The 25,515-nt window shown below is 42.4% G+C and overlaps 2 protein-coding genes across 3 annotated transcripts in view; both read right to left on the minus strand.

Moving 5' to 3' along the window:
• The window catches only part of STX17 (syntaxin 17), a 257,051-nt gene that overhangs the window by 137,952 nt on the left and 93,584 nt on the right, over positions 1 to 25,515 (minus strand). The window lies entirely within an intron of this gene.
• Positions 1,423 to 24,101, minus strand: TRAF6 (TNF receptor associated factor 6). 2 transcript variants are annotated; one of them, XM_035125211.3, is made up of 7 exons: positions 23,629 to 24,101; positions 13,835 to 14,167; positions 11,460 to 11,610; positions 10,096 to 10,254; positions 8,240 to 8,311; positions 6,524 to 6,601; positions 1,423 to 5,633 (listed from the first exon to the last, which is right to left on the minus strand). In XM_035125211.3, the coding sequence occupies exons 2-7, from the start codon at positions 14,137 to 14,139 to the stop codon at positions 4,794 to 4,796; spliced, it is 1,605 nt and encodes a 534-aa protein (XP_034981102.2). In that variant the 5' UTR covers positions 14,140 to 14,167; positions 23,629 to 24,101; the 3' UTR covers positions 1,423 to 4,793. The 2 variants fall into 2 exon arrangements, with proteins under 2 accessions (XP_034981102.2, XP_088532551.1); XM_088676425.1 differs by having other exon boundaries at positions 11,460 to 12,320; positions 23,629 to 23,687.

Consider the following 25,515-nt stretch of genomic DNA (forward strand, 5'->3'; position numbering starts at 1 on the left):
TGGAGGTCTTTAAGCAGAGGCTTGACAGGCATATGTCAAGAATGCTTTGATGGTGTTTCCTGCTTGGCAGGGGGTTGGACTGGATGGCCCTTGTGGTCTCTTCCAACTCTATGATTCTATGATTTTTAAGCGCATGTGCATGCCTCAATGGCAGACTGAGGAACGAGAAAAGCTGCTGTGCCACTCTTGACTGCAGGTACAGAAAGGCGCATGAGCTAACAGGTTTGTGGATTAATTTGCAAGGCTGTTTATTTTCCCAGCTTCTAATGTAATACTCAAATGCACCTGCTGGGTCTTTGCCTACCAGGCTCTGACTCATGTCACTTATGATATAAGGAGTTTACATGAATTAAGGAGTGAACTAATTTAATTGCTAAAGCCAGAGAGATTCATATGCTGTTGCAAAAGCAAACTCAGATTCTTAACCCCCCCCCCCCGGCATGGAATATAAACCGTCTAAGCCTAGATAATTAATATCACACTGTTCTCTAATCTTTACATGGACTTAAACGGAAACAGGTGTTTTAAGTCTCTTTCTCTGCACAGTTACATTGTTTATTGGCCATGGTTTTCTCACAAAATAAACATGCATAGATTGCACTGTGCGTCTGACTTAAAATCTGACCCAGAGATTTTCACATCTCTGTGTTAGTGTTAGCCACTCTACTAATACAAATTGGTTGTATTGCATTTTGGTTTTAAGTGACAAGACACTGAAGTGTAGCTTGTACCCACCGTGCACCTTACTGGAAGAAAGCAGGAAATGCCCCAGTTTCTCTAGGATTCCATTGTTTCAAAGCAGGATGCAAACGGGGAAGTCAAAAAGATGTCATCTTTTAAAAACTGCCATAGGAGAACTATCCAAAGAAAATGACATTAACATCACACCCATTATAACAAAGCTTTTAACAAGTATACTGGAAAAAATGAATTTTTTTTAGCCCATTAAACATTGTAAAAAGCCAAACTAAAAGAATCATAGTTCGAAGAGGTCCCCAAGGGTCATCTAGTGCAACCCCCTGCAATGCAGGAATCTCAACTAAAGCATCCATGGCAGATGGCCATTCAACCTCTGCAACAACCTTCCACAAATGTGGTCCCCCTCCAAATGTTTTTGGTTGTAACTCTTATCATCCCTGACCACAGGCCATGGTGGCTGGGGCTGAGGAGAGTTGTAGTCTCTGTTGTAGTTGTAGATCTAAGGGCGCCAGACCAGAGCTGTCTGCACTAGAATGACACAAGTTGCCTGCTATTAGCTATCACTAAACACTTTCCTTCCCTGTTGAGATGGTGGGCTACTAAATCAGGCCAAAATACAAGTTCTTGAAGCACGGCAAACTCAGCGATATTTCTGAGCTTTTTTATAGTCAGGTCCTTGTCTTTGTATGATTATGGCAAACAATAGCCTAGTAAAATGCAAAGTGAACAGTATAATGGCTTTATTAGTTTATTAATACTATATACAGGCTTCTGCATGAGTTACAAAATATATTAAGTATTCTTCTGAGAAACTAGTAGAATTGACACTATTTGATAATATTTTAGTGCATCCTTATCACCCGTAACTCATATCTGTTGTATTATATCACTGTTAGGCCAGTTACGGCAAAAAGAAACCATCTCTCAATGGAAAAGGCTCCACCTGCCAGTGTTTCATGGAATGTGTGCCTGTCCCCAACTGGTTGCTCCAATATCTCATCAGGTAAAACAAAACCCAAACCCTCAGCAGTATATAAAGCCTCTTTCCAAACCCTTAAGCACTTGTACCCCACCAAAAATGTAGGAAGTAGCCATCATGTGTGCTCAAACTCAGGACAAAAGGGAGAAATGTGCTAAGAGGAAGGCATGTTTGGTAAATGCTCACCGTGGTCAACTCCCACCCGGAAACCAATGTCCCCCCCTGTGGAAGGACGAGCGGATCCAGAATTGGCCTCCACAGTCACTTACGGATTCATTGTTAAGACTGTGTTCATGGAAGACAATCTTACTCGGCTACGAGGGATCGCCAAAGAAGAAAGCATACTAAAGTGACTGAATTGAATATGTTTCAGTTCTCAAAGGCAACATGCCCTTTTCAAATATATCTACTTATATTATGATGTGGGACAAGTCTCTTTTGCAAAGAAAGGAGCTGCCACAATGCTGGAGAAGCACCAAGGCCATTGATCGCAAGCAGAGCTCTGCATTTGCCTTCCCTACTTGCCACCTCTAGTAAGGAAACTAGTACAGAGGCATGTAGATGTCACTGTGTACAACTGGCAGTTTTCACACTACTTCATCTTCTTTGGTGGGCATCAAATGAATTCTTAAAAGGAACTCCAAAGCAACGCACATATAAAACACTGAACAACAGACAGAGTCCTGCTCCCTGACTTAACAATAAAAACAAACATGAAATAAAAGGAAGGCATTAAGTCCCACTGAGTTCAAAGGGGCTTGTTCCTATATTCCCAGGATCTAGGGTTTACAGCTATAGGGGTAGTTATTTATTTACAAAAAAACCCCTCTACAACCAACCTGAACTCTGGTTGTAAGCAGGGAACACAAACTAAGGCAACATTTAAATATTAAAAATCTGGAAATCTGCACTTCCTTTTCACAAGACAAAGAGGCAGTACATAGCAATATCTGGTTTATAAACTGGCACTTATGTTTGTGCTCAGATGGCTCTTTGAATCTTCAGTATAGGCAAAAATTTATTTTTTTCGAAAAGGTTCCATAGGTCTCTGTTTCCAAAGATGCATCTCTTCTACAATAAATAAGTTAAGCAGAAAGTAGAAGACGAAGGGGATCTGATATACCAGCCAATGGGCCAATATTAACTGTTTACCTCAATTTAAAGGAAGCTTTAAAATGCATCCTTTCATGACATCATGTTTATATCGATCCCAAAGGAATCCTAGTGCTGACAAGTATTTTGAGAACTTTGCTGTCTCTCTCACACACATCCTCAGTTTGCCAGTGCCTTCCTATTGACAGTAAATCATAGAATCATAGAATCATAGTACCCTCTTTGCTGTTAAAAAAACAAAACATTTTACTCATTCAGGATGCACTTCTTATAGGGCTGAGAGTCAATGAAAGACCAAGCTGTCACAGTGATGGTCACCAACTTGGGTGGCTTTAAAAGAGAAGAGGGCAATCAATGGCTACTAGCCACAATAACTATGCTCTGACACCACAGTTGGAGGCAGCAATGCTGCTGAATATCAGTTCCTGGAAACCACAGGAAGAGAGAACGCACTTATGTTTGAATCCTGCTTGCGTGTTTCCCACGGGCATCTGTTTGGCCACTGAGTACAGGAAGTTGGACTACATGGGCCACTGGCCTGAACCAGCAGGTTCTTATCATAGTATGGCTATATACACATTTGTAGAGGGCTTTGAATTCTTGAGTGAGCAATACTGACGATGCCTTTACAAAGAATCCCTCATTTATGACCAGAGTGGCACATTTCTAGACATCTCTGTGTTAATGTCACACACCTATTGTTGAGAGTGCTACAATTACCCACAACCTTTTCTATCAGCACCAATGAATTTTGTTCATAGGCTTCTTACAGAAGACAACTTTCACAGGATATACCGGTCAAATAACATCGACAAGGAGACTGTGCACCAGCTTTGCCCCATTCTATTTTGATTACTATGCACAGGTCAGAACTATGGACAGAAAACTTCCCTAACACTCTTCAATTTTAGGCTCAGATACAACACTCTTGACCCTAATCTTATCAGCTGATTTGTAGTTGTGGAGAACAGCCTTTACCAGAGGTGTCATGGACTTTGAAGAAGTATGAACTCAGAGCAAAAAGGAGAAACGAGGTAAGAGGAAGGCACATTTGGCAAACCCTCACCATGATCAACTCCCACCTGGAAACCAATGTCCCTACTGTGGAAGGACATGTGGATCCAGAATTGGCCTCCACAGTCACTAATGGATTCACTGTTAAGACCATGTTCATGGAAGACAATCTTACTTGTCTACGAGTGATCGCCAAAGAAGAAAGAAGATATTTTCAAGTACAAAACAAGATCTCATCAGTGATTTAACCAGACTGAAATCATTAAGCTTCTCTAGGACAGTGCCACACTGAGCTTTCTGATAGATCAAAAACTTCTACACATTCCACCATACTAGCAGCTGTTGAGGATGGATTCTCAATACAAAATTCCATGGGAAGGGAAGTGATGAAGTGAAGACAACCAATTTACAGCTCAAGCTCACCGAGTTTGCAAAAAGGTGCGTGGCAAACAGAGAACCAAGATTCCTGCCTAGGCTTATTTACAGCATATCAATGAAGTTACAGGTGTGCTTGCTTTCTGCTATGATACTCCCAAGGCTTATTTAGTAGGATTGTCCTGGTTCAAAATCTAGTCTTGGCTGGCTCAGCAAGCTACCAGGTTAGGCAGTCAAATAATTCAGCTCCTTTGAGATGTATACACCAAAGTAATGGCTTTAAACACAGGTCTTGCAACCATCAAATAAAAAGTGGAATCTGACCAAGCCTCTGCTATCCTAAAAATGGTACTGCATAGTTTTTATTAACTTTTGATAACATACCACTCATAGCATAGTTATTTAGCTTACTTATTTAGACCATCAGGGTGCCGTCTTTACCACTTCGAATACAAATAACTCAAAGAGGAAACACTTTCTATGCTCTGAAAAGCATCTCAGAATGGCAGTTTTGGTTCTGCTTCAAGGATCTGCCATTCCGATGAATCTCTTTATTCATCTGCAGCCCTTATCACAGTTGACCACCAAAAGCTCAAGCCTGAAGCGGGGTGGCCTATGCCGTTCCATCAGTACTACGAGGCTGAAAACCCTCCCTTCGGAGACTGTTTAAGTCTAAGCGTGTTATGACCTCACAGCGCACTAGGATAGTATCCTCCTTTATATATGTTTTTTGTTTTAGCGTCTGCAACTGCATAAACGTCACATATCCAAAGCCTTTTGGGTTGCGGTCGACCATGGGACGCTGGAAAGCGAGCAGCTCAGGCTTGGTATCCATCACTTCCTCATGGTTGTGCCTTGACAATCCTTCTGACTGATCCAGGATAGAAAGCCGTATGGTGCCTTGGAAGGGCCAAGGCAGGTGACTGTCATAGTGCCCTTGCATCGTATGAACAAAAAGGGAAATATAGTTGGCACAGCGCTGTGCATTCGGCGACTGGATATGCAGCCGCAAGCAAAGTTTGTAGCCAGGTCTCCCTGTGTAGAAGCCTGGGCTGTGGATGACAACAGGCCTTTCTTCTTCTTGCGCTCTCAAGTAAACACTGAAATTCTCAATCTTCCACAGGAAAATACCATTACACTGCTGTGATTCCATTTCTGCAATTTTTTCCTCCAGATTTCGGATAGTGCGTTTGAGATCTCCCATCTGGCTGTTTTGTGTCTCCATCTTTGCTATGAGTTCTCGGATCTGGTGATCTTGCCTTACCAAGCGACCTTCCAGTTGTTGAATCGTCTCCTTGAAGTTTTGGACCTCTGGGCTACATTCACAGGAAGGTGACGGGTCATATGGGATAGCACCATGGAAATTAGTGATATTGAGGAGAGTCTGAGCCATCATTCTCATATGGACTGGGGTGAACTCCTGCATATGCCGTGCCAACTCATTTCTCTGCATCTGTAATTAAATAAAGGCACATAGTTCCATAAGCATTTCCTTTGACTAAAGTCAAGCACTGAGTCTTAATGGACAAGGAAAAAACCACCATATTTAAAAGCAGAACTGGCTTAGTCTTCCTGTGGTTGCCAGAAACAGGAATTGAAAAACTGAACAAAGAAAAATATTATTATTTGAAAAACTGAACGGAATGCAAGTGTTACTACTGCACTGTCCAGATGCCTTTATTGGAAAGCAATTTAAGACTTTGGAGAAAAAATTCTCAATACAGATTTTCTGCACAAACCTGTGTCACTGCTCTGATCTAAATGAATGGTGAGATCAGGATTATACATGTGCTACCTGCTTCCAGGAAGGGAGGCGGGTGGCGCCATGGTCTAAACATTTCCATGTGCTGCTCTGGCTTCGCCGGAAGCTGTCTGCGGACAAACGCTGGCTCCCTCGGCCAGTAAAGCGAGATAAGTGCCACAACCCCAGAGTCATTCACAACTGGACTTAACTGCCAGGAGTCCCTTTACCTTTACCTGCTTCCAAGTTGAGACAGATCATCTGTATTACTAATGGAAACTAAACCTGGAAATAGGACCACAACCACTGCAGAACAGTGCCCCAAATGCCCATTTCACAGAACTGGTTCAGAAAGGTATTATGGTAAATGATGCTTCCCTGCCCTCATCACCATTGCAGGAGGCATGCTTATATGTTCTCCTTTGTGCTTGGTTGGGTTTGCAACGTGTCTTTTGCCACTTGTGCTCTACCCATAATCCAACCCATTTCATTGCCCAGAGGTCTCTGGTACACCAAAGGGGAAAAGAGGCTTTCGGGGCAATAAAGTTGCAATACAGTACAAAATTCAACCAAATAAGAAGCAAATAGAAGTGTTGGCTTACTTTTTCTGGACATCCAAAGGGGCTGTATGTACACGGTACTGGAGCAGTTGGGCAATCATTATCGTAGTGATTAGGAAGCTAAAGATGGATGGAGAGATGACATGGTAATTTTCAGTTTGTAAAGTGCAGAAATCAACAATTATAAGAAAAAGTAATCAGTAGCCTACATATAGAGTATATAGGGCGATATCGAACTAAGTCATGCTCAGAGCAGACCCACTGAAGTCCACTGATTTCAACACTCAAGAGTGCGACTAATATGGGATCTTATCCACAGCACTGTACACCACCACCACCAACAACAACAACAACAGTGTGTAATTGCACATTTACATTTTGGCCCACAAAGCTTTATGCTGAGAAAAATCTGTTTGCTAGTTTATAGCATATGCCATGGATAATTTTATTTACTTAAGATTCCCAAGATGACCGTCAGCTGAAATTTCAAATGCAATTAACAAAGCAATACAATGCAAAAGGTAATTTAAGGTTGCAAATCTTACACCCGCTTGTTTGGGAGCAAGCCCCGCTGAAATCAATGAGACTTACTCCGGAGTTGACATACACAGATTTGGACTGTTATAATCTTACAGTGAATCAAAATTAAATTTAATAAATAGTAATAAAAATGGGGCTGCCTCTGAAGACTGTTTAGAAACTCAGAAGACCGTTCCCCAGAGTGGCTGGAGAAACCAAGCCAGACGGGCGCGGTATAAATAATAATAAAAATATGATTAAACTTCAGTTGATGCAGAATTCAGTGGGCAGGTTGTTCACCAGGGTAAGACAGTTTGAGCATATAATACCATTTCTGGCTGCCAATCAATTTTCAGGCCCAATTCAATGTGATGGTTTTCACCTATAAAGCCTTAAATGGCTCAGGGTCACAATACCTCAAGGACCATCTTTCCCATATAAACCAACCCAAACCCTACAATCATCATCTGAGGCCTCTCTTCATGGGCCTCCTGTGACAGGTTCGGAGGGCAGCAACACAAGAATGGGCCTTTTCTGCAGTGGCTCCTTGCTTGTGGAATGCTCTCCCAAGGGAGGCTTCCCTGGTGCCGTTGTTACATATCTTTAGGCATGAGGCAAAAATATTCTTCTTCCTGGCCTTTGGCTAAATCAGGGGTTGTCAACCTGGTCCCTGCCACCCACTAGTGGGTGTTTTAGGATTCTAGGTGGGAGGTAGGGGGTTTTATGGCACAAGCTGAATCCTCCTTCCATTGAGCACTGGTGGGCGGTAAGGAAATTTTACCATCAAGAAAGATGCATTAGTGGGCGGTAGGTATAAAAAGGTTGACTACCCCTGGGCTAAATAAACAATCTATGGCCTTTTAAACTGGGAGGAGTTACTGTGTTTGTTATTATGCTATTTATATTTTTGTTATCATATTGTAAATTGCCCTGTGGTATTTGGATGAAGGGCAGTATAGAAAATTCTAAAATAAAAATAAATAAATAAATAAATAAATAAATATTAGCCTACTTGTTTTTGTAAGTTGATAAATGCAACAATTTTTTCTTGCTATTTGGCATCCCTACATTCAGTTCTCCATATTATTTTTAATTTATTATCTGCCTGTCCGTATTTCTATGTCACGAGGGGCTCATAAATGACAAACTATTAAAATAAAGAAATTAACTTATTGACACAAGTCAAACCACATCAAAACAAGACTACCTTGCTATCGGACAAGAAAGGAAGCTTCTTACCTGTTCTCTGATTAGCACTGTATTGCAGTATTCACAGCAGACATTTGCTAAAAGGCACATCTGGTCATGAAGCTTCATTTCAGCAAAACCAGAAAGTAAACAATAATTAATTGCACCGAAAGGGGACTAATAGATCACTAACATTGTTTGATGTAATGCCATCTAGAACAGTGTTTCTCAACCTTTTTTGGGCCACAGCACACTATGTTCTATGAAAAAAATCACGCGGCACACCAACTCTGTGCCGCCCTATATTTAGTTTAGTTTGTCTATAGCCCCTGCTTTTTGCCCAAACGGGCCCCATCCACCACCCAGCTGAAGTTCCCAAGCTGCTTGAAACCCACAAACGTTACAATCCGTCCCTAGTCCAACATTTACTCGCAAGTAAACCTCGCGCTCAGTTCGGTGGGCCTCAGTCCCCGCCGCCCAAGCAAGCATTGGCATTCAACCTGGCGACGCAAAGCTAGGCATTTCTACTCGGAAGGAAGGGCCGCTGAGTTTTAGTGGGGCTTGCTACCTGGCTAGTGGCTGCAACCGGATTGCAGTTTAAATCGGATTTGCGTGTGCAGCCGGTTCCGCGGAGGCCATTGGGACGTTTCTTCTCAAATAATTGGGATTCGGCACATCTTAGGACACATTTACATGGGAGGAAGAAAATCCCAATGGAAGCTGGCGCGACCTCAGCCTGTAATTTGCCGCGACGTGCGGCGAAGAGAAGGGCGATTTGCATTGTCACGTGCCTGGCGGCCGCCAATATACAGCGCTAACCCGCCGGAAAGGAAGCCGGCCGGGTCACGACGCGGGCGCTCACCTCGCGTTGTGACCCGGCCGGCTTCCTTTCCGGCGGGTCAGCGACATGACAATGCAAATCGCCCTTCTCGTCGCGGCACAGCAGCCAGCGTCTCGCGGCACAGTAGTGTGCCGCGGAACAGCGGTTGAGAAACGCTGATCTAGAATGTGCCTCCACTCTCTCAAATCCCATCTTCGCATTAGAGAAGTACCAGTGAGCCACTTTGAGTTCATTTCATAAAAGAGCACTATTATATTAATTCAGGAGGTGCAGACGTATCTAGTCAGCAGACCTTTGTTAAATATGCTAAAATGATATTAAGACCAGCAGGTCCTTGGTGTTTTAAATCTATGTTTTCTTGGTAGTCACTAGGTAGTAGTCCAGAAGTCTATTTTGCTACATAGCCTTACGGCCTCCTGAGTGACTTAAGCCTATAAGAACAGTGGCATAATCCAACAAGGAAGGACTTTACATGCACCCTAGCTAATCCATGGAGGATATTACGTAGAAAGCACAAAAGGAAGATTAAAAAGACAAAACAACAACAAAAAACAACAACCTTAGAAACCTACTTTTCTAACAAAAGGAAAGCAATGGGGAGCTTTTTTCACACTTTGATTAATTTTTTCAGCGGCCAGACTTGATCAGCAGACCACCAGAAGAAAACACATGGCAAAAAAGGAAGTTCAAAATGCCTGAAGTCCAGGTGTGAGGTTCAGTTTCAAACTAAGAGGATAAAGTGCTTGAGAGATAGAACTGGGATGTGCAGATTTATTTTTTTAAAGGCAAAATAAATAAAAAACCTGAGATTTATATATAAAAATAAAAATCCAGCTGCTTGTGAGGGACGGGGGGGGGGGGGAATAATGTAAAAAGAAAATCACTTGGTGAAATCTTTGTGAATATCATATAGAAGGGTGTTCTCACAACTGTAAAATACTGACACTCTTATCAGACAACACAGGAAGAAAAAATATTTCTAATTTTAGCAAGCTTTTGTTAAATATGCTTCATTTAAATACACAAACACAACTGTTCTGATTAAGCTGCATATTTTGAAACTTACCTCTTTTTCTTCATAAGGCATCCACATAGCACAGTTTGGACAAGAGGTTTGTCGTCGAGGGCATTCTTGCTTTATATGATCCTGTATCTGATTCTTTTGGAAAATGCCATGGCACTGGGGACATTTCTCTGGAGCAAAGCCACAATGCAGCTCATGGTCCTGTGGAAGAAAATGAGATCAAATAGCAATTCAGCCTATAAATAACTTAAACCTACACAAAACGATTCTTAAGCAGACTTAAAATAGAGACTAAAGATCATGGTAGCCAATCTGAGGCAAGTGTCTTCATGTCTTTGGCACCTGTCAATTACTCCCATGGTTTGGGGGTGCAAAAGAAATCAAAAAGTATGTTCAAGTTGCATTCAGCTAAGACTTGTAAATGGCCACTTGGCGAGATCAAGCAATTCTGGGTGAGCAGACCGGAAAGCTTTTAAGAGACGAAGAGAAAGGGTCCCTCCAACCTGGTTTTTTATGGAAGCTACAAAGAACTTTGCACAGGATAAGTGGGCTCTCAAGCTAGTAACTTTTCTAGATTTTCTTTTTTGCAAAGTTGTATGAGGCCAGACAGACTGAGGTAGCTGCCTCAACAATCCATTTTAGCGTCACGAAAGGACAGCAAATTGTTAGTTGTTTATTATTGTTGTGTTTTACTGCCAGGGAAGATAAATTATTAATTAAATGTACTGTTTTTAATATTCGGTTGGAAGCCGCCCAGAGTGGCTGGGGAAACCCAGCCAGATGGGCGGGGTATAAATAATAAATTATTATTATTAATTATATTGTTTATATGGAGGGAAGTGGGTTCCCCCCTTCAATTTCTGGATTTCCAAGTTCAGTCCATAACTGCTCCTAAATCAAGGGCTGCCTCAAAAATTCAGATTTCTTACATGAAAATAAAGGTATACGTAACTTCTCAAGATTCATGCAACAATGATCCGCACAGATTTCACAGCTTCCTCAATTAAAGTACTTTAGAAAATGTGGCATTTTGTAATAGGGCACAGATCTGTTTATTATATTTTAAGAGAAAGACTTTGCAAAATCAATATGCTTAACACGAATCAAACATGCTACAGTTCAGCACGGACAGGTGCTTCTGCAATAACAGCTAAAGCATGTCGCAAACCCTTTTCACTTCTTTAATCTGATGTTACTAGAGGGGGAAATTTGATCGACGGACCTTCCTGAAGTCAGCTGGATGTCACAACTTCACCGGACCACAGGTGTAGCAGCCTAACTACCACTGTCCTAAGAGAGGCAATGGGGACAAGGTGTCCTTTGAGCTATTCCAAAAAGTCTTACGGTATGGTGACACTGCTCAGGACTGGGCGGCAATTCTGCAAAAAGAAACCCTGAAAGCCCACCTCTAAATGCCTGAGTTCCATCTTCTGATGACAGCCCTTGTTGGGACACTTCACCATCAGCGATAGGATTTCCCGTTTTGCAAAGTTGTCAGGAAAGAGTTGAGTTTCGAGTAAAATTTCGTTGTCGATTGGACATTTATGACCAGCATCTCTATCAAAAAGAGCAATAATATACATCATAGAGAGGTAAACAGAATATTCAGCCTACAGTAAGCTTGCAAGTTACACACATTTAATTCGTGCACAATCAGCTTTACACACTTGGCAAATTAAAATAAATAAATAAATAAATAAAAGGGGGTGGGCGTCCAGGGGAATTTTCTTTTGGCAATCCTACCCACTATTGCAACCAATGTGTTTTAACTATACACTATTTTGGCTTTAAGAGTGATCCCCAGAAGGTAACCCGCACATAATTTGCAGGTTTACTGTATATCTATTAATGCAAATTCTGTGTTTTATTTATCCTTGCCAGTTTTGTAACATTTTATGAGCCATGTTACATTATATATTTTTATTTATTTGTTAATAAAAGTATTTATATACCGCCTACTTGCAAAACATAAGGGCAGCGGAAAGCAACATAAAAACATTTTTCCCTGTATACTGCTGGTATACTCTCTGAATGTAGAGTGATTTACAAATCTTGAAATAAAATAAATAACAAATAAAATAATGCTTGCAGTCATCATATTCTCCGGCTCTGGCTTGGCTCCTGCTGCATACCCCCCCCCCAGATCATCCCACAGCATTCCAGTGGACTCAAGAACAGCTTTTTTGGGGGGGGTGGAGCCAGAAAGCTCCCATTGTACAGACAGAGTACACATTTTCATGGATTCAACCCATTGAAGGCATCTGTAGCTGAGACAGGATATCCCAACACCCCATTCACAAGATGGATCACATCAAAGGCAGGGTGGATTTGATTTAAATCAAACTGATTTAAATCACGATTTAAATCACGATTTAAATCACTAGTCAGTAAGGCTTGATTTAAATCATAGTTTTCTACATAAAGACTAATTCTTGCTGGTATAACTTTAATATGCAAGTAGATGAAGATTTTTAGAGTAACAACTTTTCATATTAGTTTTTTTACCCCCAGTTTAATAGGTTAATCATATTTGGACAACTTTTCTGTTGTACTTAGGAAGGAGAAAAATAATCATTACCTTAATAATAACAATTTAAATAGATTTATTCAACTGAAACAATAACATTACAGCATATGTTATTTGCTTAAACAAACATCCATGTTTGTTAACTAATTTGGCTAAACAAAAACAATATATATATATTTTAAGAAACTTAGACTGTCAGCCCAGCCTACACATGAAAAACTTAAATACTGTCCACTCCAAACAATCAGAAAAATATTGTTTCTATTCTATTCACTGAACTTCTTGAAACTTAGCACTGAAGGGGTTGATTCTGTATTCATAGGTTTGTAGAACAATAGGATTAAGGTCTTTTTCTCAACTCTGTTCATGCTATGACATTTTTGCTGTGAAGAAGAGGTATGATTGATCTCTGTTGAGTCAAATTCAGTTTTGAGAACTGCAAAAGTAAACCAAGCATCTGTGATAATATCTTGTAGGCAGAGAAACTGCCCAATAATCTTACAAAAACCTCTGGAAGAGCATGACATTGTGAATGGATTAATGGAATTTATTTACCCCCAAAATTAAACATATACAACCTTATTCTACATAATTAAAAAACTAATCTTTATTTCATGATGGAATAACCTTTGGGTGGTAATATATTTTCCTCAAAAACCATTTTATTTTTAAAAATCCAATTTAAATCAAAAAAATCGATTTAAATCAAAAAAATCCGATTTTTTGATTTTTTTAAAAAAATCATTGATTTTTATCCACCCTGATCAAAGGTGATAAACTGGCCATTTGGCTTACTAGTCAAGGGAAATGCTGGATCTTCCAATAATAAGGTAGCCCTCTCACCCCAAACCACCTTTTCCCTCTTCTCTGATACTTTTAGATTTTAAAAAATACATAAATTTAAAGAGGTTTACACAGGAAATTTGCGACATCAGGTTTATGTGGCATCAGTAAAAGGCACGTTATCTTTCTAGCCGGCTTGCAACCTGGTCCATCTGTACCTAGACCTTACACTTCATTTCTTTTGAAATCCCAAGTGTAATTGGGAGCTTCCTCTTGCTTAAAACTGCACTCCCACTGACACTTTAAAACTGTTCAACCGACGCTTTGGAGATGGGCAACAAACGCAGTTTACTTGCAAACTCAGTGCTGACATGGAAATGTAATCCCTAACCCAGTGTCTCAGAAACACGTGCAACGGTGAGCGCTATGATTTGCCCTTCGTTACAGACTATGACTTTATAACTACTTTACCTTATGGATTTGACAATGCAAGCTTTGCAGAAGCGGTGTCCGCATGGTGTCTGCACCGCCTCCCGGAGAGCCATCAGACAGATTGGGCATTCGTATTTACTTTCCAGCGGAGGGTCAAACTCCACATCATAGCCCTGGATTTCTTCCATGAAAGAGTTTGAAAGTGTCCCCCCAGTGCCATTGCTGACACTGGTGTTGATGCTTTTTTCTTTGGCTCCAGCGCTGCAACTGCTGGCCATAGCTGCACAGCAGCTGCTATCCTGGCCACTGGCTTCAAAGCTGCTGTCACTGTGTAGCAGACTCATAGTAACAGGTAGGGGACCAGAGAGTACTCTGTGGGCAAGAGACAGAGAGAGGGAAAATAATTAATTAGTTGTTTCAAATTACCACATATTGCCTGAGCAATCACAATCCCTGTGCCACCAATATCACAATGCCGTTGTATGGTGCGACCGCATTTGGAACACTGTGTACAGTTCTGGTTGCCTCACCTAAAAAATGATACTGAAGAGTTGGGAAAGGTTCATAAAAGAGAGAATCAGTGTGATCCAAGGGGATGGAGAAACTCCTCTTACAAGTAAAGTTATAGCGTCGGACAGGATTCAGGACAGATAAAGAGCCTGAATGCCAATTGCTGAGAATCACAAGTGGAGAGTGTGCTCAGATCCCGCTTGGCAGTTTCCCAGAAGAGGCATCTCACTGGCCGCTGTGAGAACAGGGATCTGGACTAGATGGGCCACTGGCCTGATCCAACAGGGCTCCGCTTATGTTCTGATTCTACTTCTATATTTTTAAGATTGCTAAAACTGGTACTTCCTAACAAGTGCCATCTTCCCAGTTGCTTTCACAACCACACAATAACATCTTTTCAATCTGCCTCTCCCTCTCTTTAAAAGTCCAGACCACCTGTCAGTATCTACTGTCCTGGCTCTCCCTGTCTGATGAGGAACTGGAACTTATGGCTCTGGTTTTGCAGAAGTCTCTCCCCCCCCCAAATGTGAACAGTGCATAAGGCAAGTCACAGGTTGCAATGATCTGTAGTTACATGGGAGGTCAAAGGCATGGCTAGGCACAAGCGAAGATGTCGAACCAACAGCATTTAGTGTGGCTTGTTGAAGGACAGCATTTAGTGTAACAAGCAGCTGGATTCCCAAGACTGGGCTAGCAAACAGTTACTAGCGGGCTGCCTAGGTGAAGTTTGTGCATTCGAGCACAGGCATTTCCACATCCTAGGTTATGGAAGAGGGGTGGGAGCCAGCTCAGAAAATTTGGGGTTTTGTTTTTTAGCAGGCCCTGCAAAAGTACTGTACAGTGAGAGGACCTGCTTGATCTCAGTAGGCAGGGAGTTCCAAAGTGCAGGTGCTGCCATACTAAACACTAAACTGTTACTTTGGGCATTTGGGGGGGCTGTTGTATGCATGGTAAAGAAGACCACCCTAGAAGCTGCGGGGTAGAAAGGAAGCAAACGGTAGTCAAGAAAACCCTGGCCCATGTTTTAAGCAGGCCCAAATTTCTGCTTTAAGGTCAGACATGTTTCTGCCTGCCTGGAGCCTTGCTAGATCATGAGAAACAGAAAGCTTGGCAATGTTTTACTGAAGCTTAGATCGTGTATCTGTGTGAAGAACATGCAAGGTATGAGACTCCTTACAGGCAGCCCAGAAGCACTGGGTGACCCTGTGCTGGAACATGAGATCAGGAAAAACTGGCAAGCTGAGCTCATGCACCAGAATGAAGGCTCATTAGAGGCTCAGAGTCACCTTCATGTGGTTCCTTGTACCCTGATAAAGCTCAAGAATATGTCAACCCCCCCCCCCCAAAAAAAACCTCAATTCATTTGAGATAAAGTAGAATAAAACACCTGTTTAAAAAAGTTTGCCCCTGGTGTCATTTACCAATACAGAACTAAATTTTAGTGAGAAAAAGTGAGGTGAGAGAAAAGAGAATTCCTTTGCATACTACTTTGTATACCAAATGAACTGGCCCCATAATCATAATCTGAGGCCCTTCTTCATGTCCCTCCTCAATGAGAGGTCCAAAGAGTGGCAACACGAGAAGAGGCCTTTTCTGTGGTGGCTCCCAGTTTGTGCAATGCTCTCCCCATGGAGGTTTGCCTGGCACCTTTGCTACACATCTTTACATACCTTCTTCTCCCAGGCTTTTGGCTACTGAAACAATCTATGGCTTTATAAACTATGTCTGGGGTTACTGTTTGTTTATTATTATGGTATGCATTTTTATGTTTTTATATTGTAAACCACCCTATGATCCTCCGAATGAAAGACTATATGGAAATGTAATAAATAATATACCGTAATAACAACAACACTAAATTGTAGTGATTATGGCATCAGCTGCCCACTATGTAGCCTCCTATCAGCAGCACCTCCATTCCGTTACCACCTTGAGTATAAGAGGGATTATCTGCAACAAAACTAGACAGCTTCATGTCCTCAACAGAAGGTAATATACCAACAGGAAAACAATAGAAGTGGACTGGAGGGCATAAAATAAAAAAGGAAAAAAACTCAGGACTGCCTTCTGTTAACAATAACAAAACCATTCCAAGCACCTACGTACCTGAGACAACAGTATTGTATCAATATTTCTGAACCTGAGAATTGCCAATCAATAGCAGCAATTACTTCCTAGCACAAGAAGGTTAATGTTTAAAGAGAAAAATCAAATAACAATTGCTTTGTAAAACCACCATTGGAGCTTCAGTTACTAGTATTGCACACAAATGCTTTTATTTGTGGGAGTTTCCTGAACAGGGAGTTCTAGCTTTACTTGACATGGTGGGGGTTTTGTCTTCATGATTAATTTTGTTCAGTATTTTGAAAAAGCTGGAGAATCCCACTACAACACACACAAACATTTCCTGTCAATACACCCTGATTTGAGGGGCAACGTGCATTTCACCAGATGCATTAAGTTCTGTGTGCTCAATCTTGCTCAAAGTAGACAAAACTTTCTACTGTTTTTAAGGTAATGTCTTCAGTTCAGAAAAGCTATCATAAAAACATTTAGACTCCAATGTGCAATATTAGCCAAATATGTTCTTCTATTACTTGAGTTTTGTTTAAAATGTATCAGCTGGTGGGTGTGGGTGTTATTTCTTTATTTTGCTGTTTCATTGTACATTGCCTCAAGATGATTGTGTAGAAGGCAACCAACAAACCAACCAACAAACAAACGGTATAAACACAATATACTGCATATACAGGTGTCTTTTTCGCATCCGTTACCATGCAGCAAGCAGTGTTACAAACTCAGATATATAAGCTAGGAGCCAAATGGCTCCGTAAACCAAGGTTGCAGTCGCCAAAACGGAATATCTAGTTGCCATTTTGGGACAGGACTATTTTTCAAATTTTGGACTGATTGTGATTGATTCTCAGTTCAGATGACAACCCTGAAAAGTCTCTTGATCCGGGGACAGTCCACATACCTGGCTCTTTTTCCTAGTGGTGACTACTCTTGCTCAGACCGCACAGAAAAAGCAAACCAGCTCCGGAAATTCATTCCGATTGGGCAGATAAAATTTAACTGATCGAATGCTACAGGATGGGGTGCTAGTTTGTGAAAACAGTCCTGAGCCAATGATCCCCAGGCATGCACCTCAACATGGTGGAGATGTCAGGCGCCATTCTGGTGCCCAGGCATGTTCACTTGGTTGCAAGTGGTCAAAAGCCAGGAGCAAAATGCACCTCACGCCTGCTAATTTCGAACACTGGCAGCAAGTAACCTGCCTCCCTTCTCTTGTCATCTGGAGACAGCTTTCAGTTTCTTACTCCTTGTGGCGTATTTGAGACTTACAGTAGGTAAAAAAAGGTAAAGGTAATGGTAAAGGATCCCTGGACAGTTAACTCCAGTCAAAGGTGACTATGGGGGGGGGGGGCGGCGCTCATCTCACTTCAGGCCAAGGGAGGCAGCGTTTGTCCAGCTTTTCTGGGTCATGTGTCCAGCATGACTAAACCGCTTCTGGTGTAATGGGAGAGTGCCAGAATGCACGGAAACACCGTTTTCCTTCCTGCCGCAGCGGTACCTATTTATCTACTCGCACTGGTATGCTTTCGAACTGCTGGGACAGAGCAACAGGAGCTTACCCCTGTCAAGTGGATTTGAACTGCCAACCTTCCGATTGGCAAGCCCAAGAGGCTCAATGGTTTGACCACAGTGCCACCCACTCATATTTGAGACTAGATTGTATTGGCCCACCACTGTTCATCAGGCCACACTAGTGGACTGAGAAACCCCTTGTGCACAGAAGCAATCTTATCTACCACTGTGAAATGTTGAAAGGTCTCAAGAATAACCTCCTGTTACACTAATGAAGACTGCGCAGCACTGCCCAATTTTTTTTATGAACCAAATAAAGTACATACTGTGATTTTTAGATGGACAGTACTGTATAATTTTTCAGGTTGGACCTGGGTAATGTCACATCAAAGTCATGTTTTGGGTTTGCCATCTTGATTCAAAATGGTGCTGTGTCCAAATGTCAACAAATATTGCCACCTTCATCTCAGGAACCCTCATGCCAACTTTGGTAATAATATTTGAAGAGGCTGCCAAACCTACGAAGGGAAAGTTACACCAAAGTGGCGATTAGGTCCGCCATCTTGGTTCAAAATGGGAGTTGGTCCCATCAATGAAAACCACCACCCCCATTTCAGGAACCCTCATGCAGAGTCTGCCAATGATACCTCGAAAGGTGTCCAAACTCATAGAGGAAAAACAAAGGGACAAACCATTGTCCAAAATATACAGTAGATGAAGCAGCCCTCTTTCTACAAGATGGTAGATAAGAGAGCCCAGGCAGAGTCCTAAATACACAGCAGTGTACCGGAAAGTCAGTATGATTAGCTTTAATTTATGTTTGTGGTTATTACCAATGAGGGAAATCCCCAACTTTGTTTAAGAAGCACCTGAAAGTGTTAGGCAAGTTTCAGTTTGTGTTTCAGATAAACAAAGAAACTGAATACAGCTTTTTGTATGTAGGTCTTGTGCCTAATGTATTTAAAAGTTTCAGGGATTATGGTCTGTTTAGATTGTTCCTTTCCATTTCAGTATTCATATACTAATCTAAGCCAGTAAACAAACATCTCTTATCAGGTTAATTCATGAAAGCTGCATACACAATATGGTTTATAAAGAAATCGCAAGGCAGAGTTCAAATTTGAAAGAAAAAGAATCAAGAAAATTTAATATCCTAATTCCAGATATCCTCATTGTTACCAACATTAATTAAAAAGTAACGAATGGATAGAGCATTTCATTCTTTAGTTATCTGATACCCTGAGTACCAAACAGATGTCCTCCAAATAATTCTGCCCACTTTGACCTGGGATGAGGAACTAGATCTGGTCAACAGGCCAGAACCTTATCTTCACCATGGCCCAACTTTGCCTACTGGGTGCTGATCATCAGTCAGAGGGAGACGTTTTGTAGCCTCTGCTGAGGGGAAATACCCTTTCCCTCTGCTGAGAAAGCAGTGTGCATTCAAAGAACTGGGGGAAGCACTTTTGTCTACAAATTGCTTCCTTTGGAAAGGAAAAAATGTTCCATTTTTAAAAGCTCCTTTAAGAACTGGAAGCTTCCAAACCACCTAACAATCAGCTGATTGCTTTTGCAAGCCCTGTACTTAATGCTTCTTAAGAGTCAAGCCCAGTGCTTGCAAAGTGCTTCTGAAGTGCCAACTGTTGGGTTCTTGGGAAGCACTGTGCAAGCGACTTTCATCCAAGCTCCGCCTGTACCAGCACAGCAAGTGAACATGGCCTGGCTGAAATGGCCTGCTGGGCAAAATGGAGAGGCTGGTGGGCTTAAGGAGATCCGTAAGTCACAGAATTCCCATCCCTGACTTGAATAACCACTTTAAGCGTTATAGGTCTATTACTAGAAAGAGTGGGAATCCCCTCTTCTAAAGAGCATTTATACCAAGGGAATATAGCCCAACTGTAAGGCCCCCAGGCCTCTTCCTGGCCACACCCCTTCACCCATTGAATGCATTTTCCTCTGGAAAGTGTCCTTGAACTGAGAGAATGGCTCTTGCTTGCTTGGGCAGAGGATTGAGAGATGTTGATGTATGGTTGGGAATAGGGATATAGCCTCCTGGACAAAGAGTCGTATCTGTTTCTCTGTCTACTTTCGTCTCTGGCCCTGCATGCGGCTCCCAAAAGGTTGCTCACAAGATGAAAAAGGTCCACAACCCTTTATTTATACCAGTAACTATCAAAAGTTCTTATATTGGTTAAAATTAAAGACACTGCTGCATTTACCAGCTGATTGATTTGGTCCACTTCAAAGCCATCCAGTTACTGTACTAATTTTTAGAAGACAATCAAACTATTACTTTCTAAAATACACTTATTAAACAGAATGTCCACATAACATCCAAGAATCTCGTACAGTAAAGGAAGTGCATGCCTACACATAAATACATTATGACCTACAAACCAGCCAAGCCACAACATGTTTCTCTCTACAAGGAGCACACCACTTCATAAAGAGTTGCAGGGAGAATGTCAGCATCCTTGAACTCAATTTACATTCATATTTGCCTTTATAAAGTTATTTCAGGTCCCTTCAAAGATTTGTATTACTATCCTAGCCTCACTAATACTTACATATTTAATAACCTATATTTATTCTGTCACTTGAGCCAAAAAACACCAGATACGTGTTTTCTGCATTAAAAATACCCTTTCATTTTACAATTTTCAACAAGAAACCATAATAGATTGTGTGCCACACAAAAAATGTGTCTAAAAGTTCTTTCTTTAACCTCAAAACAATGCACAATTTTATATTAAAATCACTTATGGCTTAGGTATGTACAATGGTACAACAATATTTAGTATTGATCTGGTCTTTTAAAACCTTGGCAAAGCAATACAAATCCTGACTGAGCACTGCTGGAGTCACATTAGCCAGCCTAATGGTTGCACAGGAGTGGAGTTAGCTTGAGATCCAGTGGATCATGGAACATCTCAGTGCCTCCCCCTCCCCATTTTGGGAATTTCAGTAGACTGCCACTGACAAGAAGCCTACCAGCAGTACTTCTGCCTTTTCAACCCATCCAAGGGCTATACACCAGCTGTGGCCAAGGCCAGAAGCAAGTGGTAGGATGCCAACTTTCACATAGCAGTCAACATTCTAGCCACACAAAAGCCAGGGGCTTCTGCACTCAGGCATATGCCTCTCCAGCCTCTGCCCAGACAGACAAGAGCCCTATCACAGTCCCAAGACACATCCAAGCCAGGCAAAGCATTGAGGATGGTGGGGGAACAGGGCTGGTGTGTGTGGCCTGGGGAAGAGTCCCAAGGGCCAGATGGAGAGGCCAGGAGGCCTGCTGGCCTTAAACTGCACATCCCTGCTGTAACCTCTGGAAACCAGTGAAGGCTTACCAAGCAGCAATCAGAGTTATGTTACCGGACAAAAACTATACGATGCCACCCTTGGTAACTGCACAGAAACTTCATGGGGCATCAGTTTCAAACACATGTTTTACAAGAGGTCTAGTGTATGCTGGATTTAAATCGTTCTCTAGAAACCATGGGACTGACTTTGAACCCTTTGGAAAGTGGCTTTAGCACTACACAACTTTAAGAGGCAGACCTCTCTTGTACTCAATTACACTCTTCAAAGCATCATATTTGCTACATCTCAAGGAATCAGCAGGAAAAGTGTCCTGATATCTGCAGTACCAAATGTGTCTGTATCTAAAGGAGAACTCCCTTCCCCAAGGTTCCATCAAGAGGGCAAGCTTGAGTATTTTCCAGATGAATAGTCAATAATGTGCATAGGTACATGGGTGTAGCCGGGGGGGGGGGGGGGGCAATTGCCCGCAATCAATAAAAATAGCTAACTGAGGTTCTTCCCCCTCCCCAACAAAAGGCCTGCCCCCTAACAAAAATCCTGGCCGTGCATAAAAGCTAAATGGACCCCTGACCATTAGGTCCAGTCGTGACCAACTCTGGGGTTGTGGCGCTCATCTCACGTTATGGGCTGAGGGAGCTAGCGTACAGCTTCCAGGTCATGTGGCCAGCATGACAAAGCCGCTTCTGGTAAACCAGAGCAGCGCACTTGGAGCGGTACCGGTACCTATTTATCTACTTGCACTTTGACGTGCTTTCGAACTGCTAGGTTGGCAGGACTGGGACCGAGCAATGGGAGTTCACCCCGTCGCAGGGATTCGAACCACCGACCTTCTGATCAGCAAGCCCTAGGCTCTGTGGTTTAACCCACAGCGCCACCTGCGTCCCATACGCCCATGCATAGGCAAGCATTTAACAGCACCAGCTTGTATTGCAATTGGCTGAAACTATCAGCTTCTGCCAGTTCCATCGCTTCCCTGTACTGAAATAAGTAATAGCTTTATTTTTACTTCATGCAATTTTGTTTTGGTACTCTTTTATTATTTAATTTCAAATTTGCCAAAAATTTCATTCCTTGCTACAAGCTAGCCCTAAGGACACTGGTACCGGCCAGACTGTTAACAATAAGATAAAACAGTAAGCTTTCTGATACCACAGGCCTTTTCCAGTTAGCCGCAAATGAACCACCACACAAGCAACAAATGACTTTTAGCTGGGTGGCTGAGCAGGAGCCACCAGCTTTTAATTATTTGCATAACTTTGTAAGTTTATATATAACTTAAAAAGAATAAAAATGGAGTAATGTACCCATGTGTTTCATAGAATCATAGAACTGTTGAGCTGAAAGGGAACCAGTGAGTCATCTAGTCCAACCCCATGTGATGCAATTTGTGTTGTTTTTTAGGCTTTTTACCAACCCCTAGGATGGGAACAGTGCGGAAACAGATAAAACTGCCTTGATAACTATGAGCTGGACCAGGTTGGGTGTTTTTAAAAAAAGATTTTCTCACTCTACAAAGCTTTTCTCCACAGTTGCTCAGTTATAGTCATCTATTTGGTTTGTGCAAGGAGGAGAACAAAACACGACTCACCACACCCACCCAATGCATCTACAGCAGGCGCCCCCAAACTGCGGCCCTCCAGACTTTTGGCCTACAACTCTCATGATCCCTAGCTAACAGGACCAGTGGTTGGGGAAGATGGGAATTGTAGTCCAAAACATCTGGAGGGCCGAAGTTTGGGGATGCCTGATCTGCAGCAGTGATGGCCAAACTTGCCCCCCCCAGCTGTTTTGGGACTACAACTCCCATGATCCCTAGCTAACAGGACCACTGGTCAGGGATGATGGGAATCGTAGTCCCAAAACAACTGGAGGGCCAAGTTTGGCCATCACTGATCTATGGGGAGGGAAAGCAAACGTGAGAAAAGGGCAAAATCAATATATATATATATATCGATTGTTCCTTCCACACACGTTTTAGGTCCCACAACTTTTTAGAAAGTAACATGCCGAGGCCGCCCCCCTCCTTGCTGGGAACAGAGAAACGGGCCTCCTCCGCGTCCACGCGCACGAAAAAGGGCGCAGAGAGATCCTGAAACCCGGCGCAAAACAGGCCGGCGAAGAATGAGGCGCAACGGAATCGAAACCTCCCGAGGAGGAGAAGCGAAGCCCACGAGCGACGTAGACAATCCCGCCGGGCTCGCCTCCCGGCCTGGACCCCGAAAAACCAGGCCTGGTCAGGCGAGGACTCGGCCGGGCCGCCCCACCGCCCACCTGGGCCGGGTCTCCCCCGTGAGGGAAGAGGGCGGCGTTCCTCGGCTGTGGGACTGCGAGGGGGCGAGGCGGAAGCCATGGCCGCAGCGGCGAGGGAGGGAGGGGCGGCGGCGAGCCGAGGCGGCCCGGAACCCGGCGCTTACCTCAGCCCGGTTACCTCAGCCCGGTTGCCGCCGTCTTCTCGGCCAGGTGACTCGTCCTCATCTGTGGAAATGGTCCGGGCGGGAGAGAGGCGGAGGCCGAGAAAAGCCGGAGAAGGAAGCGGCGTAACGAGGGAGGAGTTTCCTCCGCCTCCGCCTCCGCCGAGAGAGCGAGAAGGAAGGCCGAGGGGAAAGCGAAGGAGGCCGCGCGCCACACAGCGCCGCCCCGTTTACCTCACGGAGGGAAAGAAGACGAGGCCGGAAGCGCTACGCTCTTTCTCAGCGCAGCGGAACCGAGTTTTACACATTTAATGTTTATTCAGTTTGCTAGGATATTGATATGATGAATTTAAATGTTATTCAATATGTATTTGTACCCCGCCAGGCGCCCGCTTTTCCTCACGGGGGGAAAGAAGACAAGGCCGAAAGTGCGCCGCTGCCGGCAAGCTGCGCTCTTTCCTCAGCGCAGCGGAACCGAGTTCTACATATTTAAAATATGTATATACAGGTGAAACTCGGAAACTTAGAATATCGTCGAAAAGTGCATTTATTTCAGTAATGCAACTTATTATTATTATTATATTTTATTAATGCTTTTTGGGGAAATTAATTACACAGTAATAAAACAAATAGTTACAATAATACAAAAATAAATATTGCTACTGTATTACATTTCATTAATTCCATTCCATTTATAATTGACCCGCCTAACGACAAATAATTACATCAAATCAAGGCTTGACATATCTTGCTTTGCATATCATGCATCTATCTCCTATATTGGTTTCACCTTTTAAGTTGCGTCACTGAAATAAATGCACTTTTCGACAATATTCTAATTTTCCGGCTTTCACCTGTATATTCATCAAGCTGAATTTAATGTGTATATAATTTTTATTTATTTTCCATTTAGTAATATACATTCACATCATCATTATCCACTTTACCTCCTTGGCTCTTTAGAGCCCCTGGACTCATCCTTCCCTCCCTCCCGCCTCATGGCTTTCAAAATTAACCTTTCTATCATTGCAATTTGTACGTTTTCCAATTCTAATTGCACTCATTACAAAAAGGGTTCAAAATATAAATATAGAAAGGTAGAAAACTTCTCATTCCAAGTCTTCAGACAACCCTGCTAGTGATGTTAATTGCTTACAATGACCTTTCAGATATTTACGGTACTTTTGGAATACTTGATCTTGCTGGTTTCGGATTTTTCCTGTCAGCTTCGCCAATTCTGCAAAGTCTTCATGCAAAGTCTTCATCTGTCCCTCTTCTTTCCTTGGTACTTCTTGTTTCCATTCTGGGGCAAAAAGAAAAAAATTCCGCTGAGGGTTCTTTCATGGAATTCGAATGGATTGAACTCAAAACAGAAAAGGAACCAGGTGTACCATATTTTGATAAAACAAAGACTGGACATAATATGTTTGCAGGAGACACATGTCACGGGCACATCGAAGAATTTTACAAAACAAGAAATTGGGAGAAGATTTTATTTCATCGGACGAAGTTAAAAAATGAGGAGTGGTAATTTATGCAAAAGAGAAGCTAAGTCCCAAATTATTATTCAAAGATGAAGGGGGAAGATATGTTGCAATTGAAATAACATCACAAGGCGAAAAAAATTAAATCCTGGGAATTTATGCACCAAACGAAGGAAAATCGGACTTTTTTAAAAAAATTGCATGAGAAACTCTTGGACTATTTGGATTACTAACTATGTTTGCTAGGAGACTTGAACGGAGTGGTCTCAACATTAATGGACAGATCACAAAGACAGAAAGAGACCAAAGAAGGAAGGCTTCCAAAGTCTTTCTTCGAATTGACTGAGAATTTTGACCTGATCGACACTTGGAGATTGAAAAATCCGTTGGAAAAAGACCAAACTTT

Source organism: Zootoca vivipara, chromosome 8 (assembly GCF_965207765.1).
Source record: "Zootoca vivipara chromosome 8, rZooViv2.hap1.1, whole genome shotgun sequence".
Classification (NCBI taxonomy): Eukaryota; Metazoa; Chordata; class Lepidosauria; order Squamata; family Lacertidae; genus Zootoca; species Zootoca vivipara.

Bases quoted from the DNA above. Each gene is read 5' to 3' on its own strand.
- TRAF6 (XM_035125211.3), bottom strand. From the start codon at position 14,139: ATGAGTCTGCTACACAGTGACAGCAGCTTTGAAGCCAGTGGCCAGGAT. The intron at 11,611-13,834 runs GTAAAGTAGTTA...TCTTTTTGATAG, and splicing joins TGCATTGTCAAATCCATAAG to AGATGCTGGTCATAAATGTC. The intron at 8,312-10,095 runs GTAAGTTTCAAA...GCTGAAATGAAG, and splicing joins TGCCTTATGAAGAAAAAGAG to CTTCATGACCAGATGTGCCT.